The 12,465-nt window shown below is 40.6% G+C and overlaps 1 protein-coding gene across 12 annotated transcripts in view; it reads left to right on the forward strand.

Annotated features, from left to right (window-relative positions):
- Positions 1 to 12,465, forward strand: part of PAM (peptidylglycine alpha-amidating monooxygenase) — a 162,591-nt gene that overhangs the window by 71,501 nt on the left and 78,625 nt on the right. For all 12 annotated transcript variants that reach the window (XM_075410864.1, XM_075410860.1, XM_075410866.1 and 9 more), the window contains exons 3-4: positions 6,836 to 7,349; positions 8,504 to 8,624. In XM_075410864.1, coding sequence (XP_075266979.1) covers positions 7,258 to 7,349; positions 8,504 to 8,624 — 213 coding nt within the window. In that variant the 5' untranslated portion in view covers positions 6,836 to 7,257. The remainder of the gene's footprint in view (positions 1 to 6,835; positions 7,350 to 8,503; positions 8,625 to 12,465) is intronic.

Below are 12,465 nucleotides of genomic sequence, written 5' to 3' on the forward strand. Positions count from 1 at the left end.
TTCTGATTTCCATGACTGCTATTGCTGTATGAGTTGCCTACTATGTGGAACTAACGCTACTGAGGGAAATGGGAATAACGAAGAGCATAGTCAGGACCCTAAATTTTATTAGGGCAAATTTCCAGCTCTTCAAGGAGATAGTCAGAAGGACTCCCTAGGAAATGGTCCTCAGAGACAGGGGAACAGAACAGAGCTGGCAGGTCTTTAAGGATGTATTCCACAGAGTGCAAGAGCTCTCGATCCCCAAGTATAAGAAGTCGGGCAGAGAAGGGAAGAGACCAGCATGACTGAGACAAGAGATACTGGTCAAACTAAGGAAGAAGAAGGAACTGCACAGGCAGTGGAAACAGGGACTGGCTTCCTGGGAAGAGTATAGGGAAGCTGCCCGGTTGTGTAGGGATGGGGTCAGGAAGGCCAAGGCACAGCTGGAGCTGAACTTGGCAAGGGATGCGAAAAATAACAAGAAGGGCTTGTAGAGGTATGTCAGCCGGAAAAAGATGGTCAAAGAAAGTGTACCCCCGCTCATGAGAGAGACCGGCAAACTGGTAGCAGCAGATAAGGAGAAAGCTGAGGTACTCAACAACTTTTTTACCTCAGTCTTCACTGGCAGCCTCTCTCCTCACCCCTCCCGAGTCGATGGATGGCATGAAGGAGACCAGGAGGGTAAAGTCCCTCCAGCTGTAAGTGCAGACCAGGTTCGGGGCCTCCTGAGGAACCTAAACGTACAGAAGTCCATGGGACCTGATGAGATGCATCCCAGAGTCCTGAGGGAACTGGCTGATGTAGTTGCCAAGCCACTCTCCATGATATTTGAAAAGTCATGGCAGTCGGGGGAAGTCCCCAGTGACTGGAAAAAGGGAAAGACCCTGGGAACTACCGACCTGTCAGCCTCACCTCTGTGCCTTGGAAGATCATGGAACAGATCCTCCTAGAAGATATGCTTAGGCACATGGAGGCCAGGGAGGTGATTTGAGACAGCCAGCATGGCTTCACTAAGGGCAAGTCCTGCCTCCCCAACCTAGTGGTTTTCTATGATGGTGTAACAACAAGAGTGGACAAGGGAAAACCAATGGACGTCATCTATCTGGATTTTTGTAAAGCCTTTGGCATGGTCCCCCGCAACATCCTTCTCTCTAAGTTGGAGAGCCATGGATTTGATGGGTGGACTGTTCAGTGGATAAGGAATTGGTTGGATGGTCGCAGCCAAAGGGTAGTGGTCAACGGCTCAGTGTCCGGATGGAGACCAGTGACAAGTGGAGTCCCTCAGGGGTCCGTACTGGGACCGGTGCTGTTCAATGTATTTATCAATGACATGGACAGCGACATCGAGTGTACCCTCAGCAAGTTTGCAGATGACACCAAGCAGAGTGGTACGGTTGATACACCAGAAGGACGGGATGCCATCCAGAGGGACCTGGACAAGCTGGAGAGGTGGGCCTGTGTGAACCTCATGAGGTTCAACAAGGCCAAGTGCAAGGTCCTACACCTGGGTCGGGGTAATCCCTGCTATCAATACAGGCTGGGGGATGAAAGGATTGAGAGCAGCCCTGCTGAGAGGGACTTGGGGGTACTGATAGACGAAAGGCTGGACATGAGCCGGCAATGTGCACTGGCAGCCCAGAGGGCCAACCGTGTCCTGGGCTGCATCAGGAGAAGCGTGGCCAGCAGGTCGAGAGAGGTGATTCTGCCCCTCTACTCTGCTCTGGTGAGACCTCACCTGGAGTACTGCGTTCAGCTCTGGAGCCCTCAGCACAAGAAGGACATGGAACTGTTGGAGCCGGTCCAAAGGAGGGCTACAAAAATGGTTGCAGGGCTGGAGCACCTCTCCTATGAGGACAGGCTGAGAGAGTTGGGCTTGTTCAGCCTGGAGAAGAGAAGGCTGCGGGGAGACCTGATTGCAGCCTTTCAGTACTTAAAGGGAGCCTGTAGGAAAGATGGGGATAATCTTTTTAGTGGAGACAGCAGTGACAGGCCGAGGGGTAATGGTTTTAAACTAAAACAGGGTAGGTTTAGGCTCGATGTAAGGAAGAAATTCTTTACAATGAGGGTGGTGAAACACTGGAATGGGTTGCCCAGAGAGGTAGTGGAGGCCCCATCCCTGGAAACATTCAAGACCAGGTTGGACATGGCTCTGAGCAACCTGATCTAGTTAGCGGTGTCCCTGCTTGCTGCGGGGGGGGTTGGACTAGATGACCTTACTAGGGGTCCTTTCCGACCCAAAACTTTCTATGATTCTAACTATGATTCAAACATTTCCTTTATTGTTCAGTGAATAGGGTTTGGTTATGCCTTGGGGTGATAAGGTTTATCACATCTTTTTGAGTCTTACTCTTTGTAGCAGTTAGGAACTTGCTAGTCATGTTGTGAACCTGTTGGTCTACAAAAGGGAAAGGCATCTTCATCTTCTATTTCTTTGCTGTTTAAAATTTAAGTTAATTTCGAAAGAAAGCTGTCTAGCAGGTGAAACTTTTCATACCTGCTGAATTGACAGAGCATTCGAAGGATTTTGCTTTATGGATTTTCTCAGTACAGATAGCCTGTCTTCAGATAGTAAGTAGAACTTACTTTCATAGTAGGAAACCCATAAAAATGCTTCATTTGACAAAGAGCACATAAATCAGTAACAGATCAGCAAAATTCCTCAAACTATGTTTAGACACGCACTCGAGGTACAGCCTCACCAGTTCAGAGTACAGGGACACAATCACTTCCCTACTCCTGCTGGCCACATTATTCCTGATACAAGCCAGGATGCCGTTGGCCTTGGCCACCTGGGCACGCTGCTGGCTCATGTTCAGCCACCTGTTGACCAGCACTCCCAGGTCCTTTTCCGCCAGGCAGCTTTCCAGCCACTCTTCCCCAAGCCTGTAGTGTTGCATGGGGTTGTTCTGACCTAGCATTCAGCCTTGTTGAACCTCCTGCAGCTGGCCTCAGCCCATGGATCCAGTCTGTCCAGATGCCTCTGCAGAGCCTTTCTACTCTCAAGCAGATCAACACTCCTGGGCAGCTTGGTGTTATCTGCAAAGTGACTGAGGGTGCACTTGATCCCCGCATCCAGGTCATTGACAAAAGATGTTAAACAAGCTATCACCTGGCTTCATGCTCTTTGTACCCTCCCTTCAGGTATTTATGTACATTGATGAGATCCCTTGAGCTTTCTGTTCTTCAGGCTGAACAGTCCGAGGTCCCTCAGCCTTTCCTCTTAAGTGCTCCAGTCCCTTCATCGTCTTCTTGGCCCTTCCTTGGACTCTCTCCACTATGTCCATGTCTCTGTTGTACTGGGGAGCCTAGCACTGGACACAGTACTCCACATGTGGCCTCACCAGTGCTGAGTAGAGGGGAAGGATTACCTCCCTCAACCTGCTGGCAATGCTTTGGCTAATGCAGCCGAGGATACCGTTAGCCTTCTTTGCAGGAAGGGCACATTGCTGGCTGATGGTCAATTTGGTATCCATGAGGACCCCCAAGGCCATTTCTGGCAAGCTGCTTTCCAGCTGGGTGGCCCCCAGCATGTAGTGGTGGCAGGGGTTGTTCCTCCCCAGGTGCTGGACTTTGCACTTCCCCTTGTTGAACTTCATGAGGTTGCTGTCAGCCCACTTTTCCAGCTGCTACTCCCAGTTTGGTGTCATCAACATTATACATCTATGTTTCTGATAATTGCTTTCCCAACCCCTAGATATCTGACTGCTTTGAGAGATGTTTCGTATTGATGTTGAGGCTCAAGAGGCTGTCTAATTTGACAGCTACTTGCCAAACACTTTTTCTGTGCAGCTTTGACCAGAGTGTTATGTCTATGTTGAGTGCGTTAATAAATCCCTAAGCTGATCCCACAACATACTGATTTTCCTGTGCTGTTAGAAGCAAAGTGCGTCAATCTGGAGGCCTAGCTGCAGTTCATTTGTTGAACTTGCTGTTGTTTGTATTCTTAGTTGTCGCTTAAGCTTAAAGTTTTGTCTAAGGTGAAATGTAGACTCTCTGCTGAAACAGAACTCAAGTAACCTTTGCTCAATTCCATGATTTCAGTGCCTAATAGACAAGAGAAGAGATTCAACTGCTAGAAATTACCACCTGTGTCAGACTTCCATATCAATCCCCATAAGCTTTGACCATCTGTTCTGGTTTTTTGCTTTGAAGGTAGTGGTGGTTGAAGATGAGGTTTCTGCTTTTGGTGTGTTCTCTTGGTACTGTGTATAAAATGTTCAGTGACTAAAGTGAGAAGACGAAATTATTGTGCTTAATGAGCTTGTGGTTAATACAGAGCTTTATTTTTCTGTAGTTTCGTTTTGGAAATGGATCATTCAATTACTGTTCTTTTAAAAGACTCACTGTTAAATTTGTATAACATCACATTGATACCATAACTTTATTTGGCATGCTGTTTTGAATTATACTTTGAATTCCAGCTTCCTGGCTACTTTTTTTCTTTTTTTCTCCTCTCAGCCTATTCAGTAAGATGTCTTCATGGTAGTTGATGTTGGCTGTTTTGTTTTTCTTCACTGCCTTGTTTTATATCATTGTTTTCTGCTATGTCTGGGTGGGGCATGTAGGATACATTGTCCAATGTAATTTCTGTCTCACTTTCTCTCCTTTCACTCTAGTCTTTGTCGTTAATTATGTCTTTTTTTACTTCACTTCTGTTCCCTTGGGTTCTCTTACCTAAATTGAAAGCAAAATAGTGGTATCAAGTTGTCCACATAACGAACCTAAGTAACTGTGTAATCTTGTTATTGAATCTCTCATCGTCACTTTTTTCACCTTGTTGTCTGGTATTCTTGTGTATTGCATCATATCTGAAATTACACTGAAATCTCTTCAGGGCAGTGCTGCCTTTTTTTTCCTTTTTTTTTTCTAGGTATGTTCTGGTGATTGTCACTTTTAGCACGCTTAACTCTGCAGTGAGAATTGAAAGCTGCTGTAAAGAAACCCTCATCTTTCAGATGAGAAGGGACTATTAATCAGGTTTCTCAGTAGTTTTATTTTATTAATTCTTATACTAGGTATATGTTTATAACAGACTTCGTGTAACCAATCTCAGACTTCTTGAAGCTGGCAAAAATTGAGCGTTTACTTTTGTTTCTAGTCACAGGAAAATATCTTTTCACATTCCAAAAAATGAAGTCACAAGGTTGTATTTCTGTGTATGCTAAAATCCAGCATGTTCCTCCTGCCTCTGTTGTTCAGAGGCCTTGCTTGTCAAGTATATTTACAGCATGGTCTGAAAATAAAGGCATAATTTCTTGGGTATAACTAATTTCAGAAGTGCTAGAACTTCTGGCCAGGTTGCTTACAAAGTTGCTGAACAGTTACTGTTGCATACTTATATCTTAAAAGTAATGAAGCCTTCTGGTTTTATAGTTGTCTCAACTTTTCGTGAAGCATATCACAGATGTGTTTTTTTTTTAAATACATTTTGGTTTTTGTCATAATACAGCCGTATATGTGTTGCAGCTTTCCATAGTTCACTAGCAAAGATGATTTAGATCACAGAAATTAAGACACGAAAATTTACATTAAAAAATAAAATTAGGCTTGTGTCACTGTTTACGTGAATGATTTTGAACAGCTTTGGCAAGTTTTTAGCAAGCTGAAAACTAAGATGAAGTCTATTTTTAGTTGTTTGTGACTGAATCTTTTGTGTCATCCTTCAGTAAATAAAATATGCAAATATAATGATGATTCTTATAATCAGGTTTTTGAATCTTACAAATAGTTCAATGCAAATCTAGTGTAGCTGCTAAACAACAGACAAGTGGCCAGCATGGCTTCTTAGTCTATACATAAGCACTTTTGTTTTCTAAGAAGCCTTTTCAGTACATGTGCCCTGAGGTGGAAGTGACTTTTTGTGAAACATGAATTTTACTTGTGTTTCCTGTCAGAATCCTGCTGTTCTACCTCATTCTTATAGCAGTATTTTCACTATGTCTTCCAGGGGCTAGGAGATCGTTGGGTTTGAGTGATTTTTTTTTTTTCCTATTAATATTTATCTTGAAAGAATTTCTACATAATAGATATTAAGGATTTTTATTTTTGTTATGACTTGAAATTTTACTTCTGCCAGAATTGGAATGCTGAGTAAAAATCCTAGTATATGTCTTCAGTAACATACAGTGTGATTTTCTAGTATACTTGTAAAAAACCTTAAAATTTTGAAATTATAATGTCACATCAACTAAAATGGGGAAGTAAGCACAGTTAAAGCAATGAGAAGAGTAACAGGTTACACTGATATCACTTCTGTATATGAAACAATAGTAAACTGTTCAATTGATAGAAAGCAATCTGATCTCAGTAGTTCTTGTTGCAGTATTTCCAAAAATAATTTTACGTATCAATTTTCTGCAATAAATATAAAACGTAACTGAAGTACATAATACCTGCTGTATTGCAGATTGTATTAAAAGTAAAACATTCTCCTAGCCTGCAATATGTGCAGAAACATTTAGTGATAGTTGATAAAATTTAGAAACCTTTATTCTTGCCATATCAGTGTTTGGCTTTTTTTTGCTGCTTATAGAACACAATATACTAGTGTTTGTATGTGTAAAATCCTCTGTTCTTTGCCTTTTGCATATTGAGGGTTTTTTTATATTTCTCCCTATCACATAATGTGTTCTAGAGTGTGTTTTGTATGTCAATATGAAATCTGTCAGTTTCTGACCCTGTAAGCGTGGGAGAGGAGGAAAAGGAGGGATCAACAGACTTGGTGCAGCCTTCACTGGGTTGGGCTAAAGCTTGTGAAAGAACTTACTAATGTATTAAAATGCCTCAGCAGGGATTTGCTGAGAACTAATGTTGTAATGTATTAGTCATCCTTTGTCTGCTTCTGTTTTTACAGGTTCTGAAGGATGACTGACGCTGGTTTCTGCGATGCTACTTAGAGTCTCTGGCACTGTGGATTGATAAGTAACCTGCAGATTTAATTGCACAACCTGGGGAGAAAAGCATCAGGAGTGCTACTTCTTTACAGCTCCTTAAGTGGACAGAAGTACAGTGTCATCTATTGGCAAGGGAAGATTTTTCAACAGATTTTTACAGCTAATAATAAAGACAATATAACATCATCCACCTGCCTGATTTACAGCTCATCGCCTTCCAAGACAGATGGTCTGTTAGAAGCTGGAGGATGCCCGCAGAGCACATAATAATGAAGTAGTGGATTGATGCTGCTGCTGCCGCCTAATTGTCAGGATCACAGCCGACAGAACTGCGCTGCCCTTTTTCTGCTCCCTTAATCAGGCCAGGAACAGCAGGGTGGACATGGCTGGCCTCGTTAACAACCTGCTAATACTGTTTCTTGTTTTTCAAAACATCTGTTTGGGTTTCAGAAGCCCATTTTCTGCCTTCAAGAGGTGGGTTATGCAGGAAGACCTTATGTGTTGAATGCATGCAGTCGCTCATGATGTTACGGAAGCATGAAAAGCATGTTCTAGATAAAAATGAATATGATACTTATTAGGTTTTTCTCACTTTCTTTGATTTTCTTTCTGCAATTTTGAAATAGCACTCTTGTCATACTGAAGACAGAAACTCTTGTTCTGTCCGTAGGTTGTTCTGTAAAATATGGGTTCAGGATAATAAAACAACAATTAATAGAACTTTTTAGATAATGCCACAGGTGCATTTGAGACTAGACAGGGAGTAAATACATTTCAGCTGCTCGAGTTAGCTTGTAGTATAAAATAACATTTTAATGAGAAAGCATTGACTATCTTAAAACTGGGCAATCCTGGGAAATCGGGAGCCAGAGGGTGTTGGGGGAGTTTTGAATGCAAGACTTCAATGTAGTGTGGACAAAAGAAGTAGCCTCTTAGCTCTCAAAAAAATGTTTTACGTTGTGAGGTACATTGGGCACTGTACTTACCATGTCACTTCTATGTTATATACACACATGAACATTCATATTCAATATTTATATCAGCGTTGCATCATGTTTCAGATGTCTTACCATTTGGTTCCTTACAGTGATCTACATTTTTTAAAAATTTGTTTATACATTGCATTCAGTAGAGAATTTGATATTCATGTGAAGTTGTAGAACTTACGGTTTTACTTCACTACTTATAATAGGTGTGGTGTTGGAATTAAAAATTACCCCTTTACAGATTATTTAAATTTAATCTGTATTGAAGTATACATCAGGCACATAATCTTAAAAAAAAAAACAACAAAACTTCCATGAATGAGAACAATACTTGACATTTCTAGTGAATGAATAGTTTATCTGTACGTCTGTGTACCTCAGACAGTTATTTAGATGAGATGACAGGTTACGTTTTCAGTGAATATTTCCCTGACTAGTCTGTCTGATTGCTCAGAGAAACTACTTCAGTAAGTGCTTGATAACTAAGATGTTTTCCTCAGCTCGTGAAGGAGTGAGATTTCCAGAGCACTCCTGGAGCTACTCAGCATTGTCAAACTTGTTTACTAGTTTTGAAGACCCCTCTTTTTAGAAAGACATAACAAAAATCAATATTTTTAAAAGTCTATCCTCGTTCTTTTGAAGGTATAAAGATACTACCAGATCTCTTTCCAGTGAATGCCTTGGAAGCGACCAGCCCGTGATTTCACTTGGTCTGTCAGATTTTGCATTGGACATTCGCATGCCTGGGGTGACATCTAAGCAGGTGAGAGAAATGCAGCTTTTCTGTTTGCAACTTAATTTTTTTTTAAACCTAGGAAAATAAAGCCTTGCCTACAATACCACTCACATAAAATGAACAAAAAAACCCAGTAGATACACATATATCCAGAGAAAAGTAGGAAATAGAAAAATAATCACAAACGAGAGAAAAATCTTTTAATGCTGAATTGGTGGAGTTTATTAAAACAAAGAATATGAGTTTTATTAAAGTGAAATATTTCCAGGTGTGCTAGTAAGACATATATTTATTTAGAGTTGCAGTTTATACCAAGTCTCAGATGATGCCTCAGTGAATTTAGTTACATTAAATTGAATATTGCTGCAACTTTCGTAAGCTGAGAAAAAACAATGAAAAAGCAGTTTATAAGGGCACTTTTGACCCGGTATTTAAACCCTGAAAATACCCCAGGGAAGCTACTATAAACAAGTTATAATGGTGTACTCTTTCAGATTTGAAGTTGCTTATCTTCTACTGAACCAAGTGAGTAAAAATGAAGACAATAATGAATATGTTTAACATTAGCATTTTTAAGATTCACATAAAAGTCTGAGATTCTACTCCTATTTTCACATGTAGTTTCATTAAGCAAGATAAACAATGATTAATGGTTTGGGTTTTTTTCAGCAAGGCAGTGTAGGGAATTATATATGTCATGAAAAGACCCTGTTTCTCTTTCAGAGGGCTGCAGATGCTTGGAAAGAGCAGGATGTTATGCTGCAGTAGATGATGACTCATTGTTGCAGGTAGCACTTTCAAAAAATACTGAAAGGAAAATGAAGTTTTCACTTATTGGGGAGCACCCCCCTGGAACACGTAATTTAGAGCAAGTGGTGTCGTTCCAGCAAGTGCAAAACAGAAATACAGTTTCTACTAGATCTTACTTGTCTGCAACAAAATATTAAACTTATTGTTCAGAAAGAGTGAATAGTAGCCTCAGTTCATCCAGGTGCACATTTATAATTATGTTTTACTGATTTTACCTGAGAAGGTATTAGTTGAAGAGCTGGGAAACACGTAATGAAGGGGTCAGTCACTTCAGATTCCTATGAAAAAAACGAAAACCAAAACCCAGCACCTCCACCAAAAAAAGGCTGTGATGGTTAATAGAGAGGACATAACACTTGTCACATTCATGTGTACCCATAGCCAACAGCCTTTATGTGTGCAATAAACTGGAATGCTGTGGTCTGATGTAGGTATGGGGGAACGACAGGGGAAGACAGCAACAGAAAGCAACGTTCCAAGTTAATTCCCAAAAAGGCAAGTGAAAATAATCAGTAACTGGTCTTTTATACTTTCAAGTCTAGCTTTTATTTTCCTCTCTCTGTCTCACCCGCCCTTCTCCCTTCCTCCTACCACAGTGTCCCACACTATCTGTACAGGAAAATTGATACCCATTTAGACAAGTTAAACACTGATAGACTCAGCAAGAAGCAATGGGAGAAAAAACAATCTTCTTTTTCTTGCAGTTCACAGGAGGAGAAAACCAACAGCTTCATAGTTGTAGTGCCGTTAGTTGATTAGTTAGTTGGCAGAAAGAACATGGAAGGGAAGAATCCTCTTTAGAGAGAAAATCCGTAGGCAATGGCTTTTTACCAGCTCACTATCTTCTGCATGTACCTCTTGGCCCTGTTGTGGGCAGATGTATTTAGCGATCGGGGATCTGCTGTGAGTTCAAGTTGTCCATACTGATGGTTATATAAGCCAGGAGTGGGACTAAATCATCCTTATGGCTCCCTTCCAACTCGAGATATTCTGTAATTCTATGATGTATAGGTTTCTTCTTCTAGAGTCTATCTGCAAGTTTATCTCTGTTCATGAATGATGCCAGAATAAGCCAAAGAGCAGGAGGACAAGGGCAATTGCTAAACTGCATTATAAAGGGCTTTCTGAAGGTGTATCACTGTTTTGGTTTTAAGTAATTGTAGTTCCTGAGTTCTCATGCATAACATTTTATGTGGGAAAGGCAGGAAAACAGAAAAAAATGAGGAGGAGCAGAAATTAGTGGAGAAGCTGTAAATGAGTTAAATTCTAGAGAGCAGAAGAGTATCTTTAGAGCAACACCAGTATGTTCTGTGCTGTCGCTTCTTTGTCATGTGTTTTTTGTGAAAAGAAAATCTTACTTATAATTACGAATTCTGAACTCACTGTTTGGCCACAGACGTACAATCAGAAGGTTCGTGTAATGTAAGAATTGTTCTGGAAAGGCTGGAGTCATTGGTTGTTTAGTCAAAAATATCTCTGAACTGGAAAAAGAAAGGGAGCATCTGAAATAGTGTTGCTGCTGTGTTGAGTTCTTCCACAGCATCACTGTAGGCAATTGTATTTCATTTTATTTTCCAAAGTCCTTGATACTCCAGCTTCCCATATCATTCTTGTTGAAAACAGATACTGAAAATTAATCTCTTTGGATTCCAAGAAGTCTACCCATCTGTGTGTATTCCCTGAAGTGGAGATGAATTTTTGGTACCACCAGTAAGGTTTTACCTACATTATGAGCATTCACATTGTTGTTTTGGAATGATTACTGCAGGAACCATTGAATTCTCTTAATGTAGGGCCATACAGCTAACATACAGCTTAAACTCTGTAAAAAGTATACCTGGTTCACAGAGTAAATAAGTACACATTTCCAAACAGGAGGAGGGGGGAAAAGAAACCCCAAATGATATCGTATCATCTGCATAAGTAGCACCTTATACTGGTGGATGTGGTATAATTCTTGGTGAAATGATCTGCAGATGGCTAGAGCCAAGTTTAATGTCTCTCCTTGTATTGGTAGGTTAGTTGCATAAAATTTAATTCGTGTGTATCTCATGTTGTCAAGGCTGTGGGAAAGGTTGCCAAAACCCTGCATTTTTTTCCAGTGAGTTACTAGACTTGTGGTGGCTTTGGGAGTTGGGGTGTGTGTGTTGCCTTGCATTCTGTAGCTGCAGCTGCCCCGTGGGTGAATCAATGAGAACCGACCCCTTACACAGCTTAGGAGTGCACTGACTGCAGATCTGCCCCCAAGTTGTGCGTACCAAACATGAACATTCACATGCTAATGTTCTGATCGCTCCTTATGAACACGGACTGCAGTGCATATTCAGGCAATGCAAATCTGGAAATCAGTGAGGTAGAATAGTTCTCCAGCTCAGTTAATAAATGCGGTTTATATTCGTCGGTGCTGTTGAACAGTATCACTTCTTATAAAAATGGGGGAAACAATATCTGCCATACTTAAACACTTCGTTTTTTCTTAATAATTATTGCAATTGCACAGTAGGGAAAAATGCAACTAACATGTCATGTGAAGAGTAATTTTGGTGTGCTGCTTGCTGAAGGACATCTAAGAGCTGTGGAGAGGAAGACTGAAGGACTTTTTCAGTGCTGAGAGAAAAATTCTATAATCATTCTTTATACTTAAGATAATTATAAGAAAATTATCCCTCTGCACAGTAAAGTAATAGTATGTTAGCATTTATTATTTAAATGGGAAGCTGTATGTTTTATCTTCCAAGAAGGGATGGGATCAGCTCATTTTGAAAACTAAATTTCAGATACAAAACCAAATACTGTTAAGCAAATTGAAGGCTATTTTGTGAAAGTGTTATTAAGAGTTCAGGGTAGACGTATTTACTCTGCTGGTTTTGCTGCTGTCAATACCTGTGTTTGCTACAAATCAAATAAGAAATGATAGGAAAAAATTATAGTGCAATTAAAACTATATCTCAAGTAATTTTGTTAATAATAATTTGGGTTTTTAAATTAATTACCACTGTGTTTGAGGCTGAGCTTTTCATTGGTAAATTAAGTTTTCTGCAGCATTGGTTGATTTCTT

Source organism: Opisthocomus hoazin, chromosome Z, assembly GCF_030867145.1.
Source record: "Opisthocomus hoazin isolate bOpiHoa1 chromosome Z, bOpiHoa1.hap1, whole genome shotgun sequence".
Taxonomy (NCBI): Eukaryota; Metazoa; Chordata; class Aves; order Opisthocomiformes; family Opisthocomidae; genus Opisthocomus; species Opisthocomus hoazin.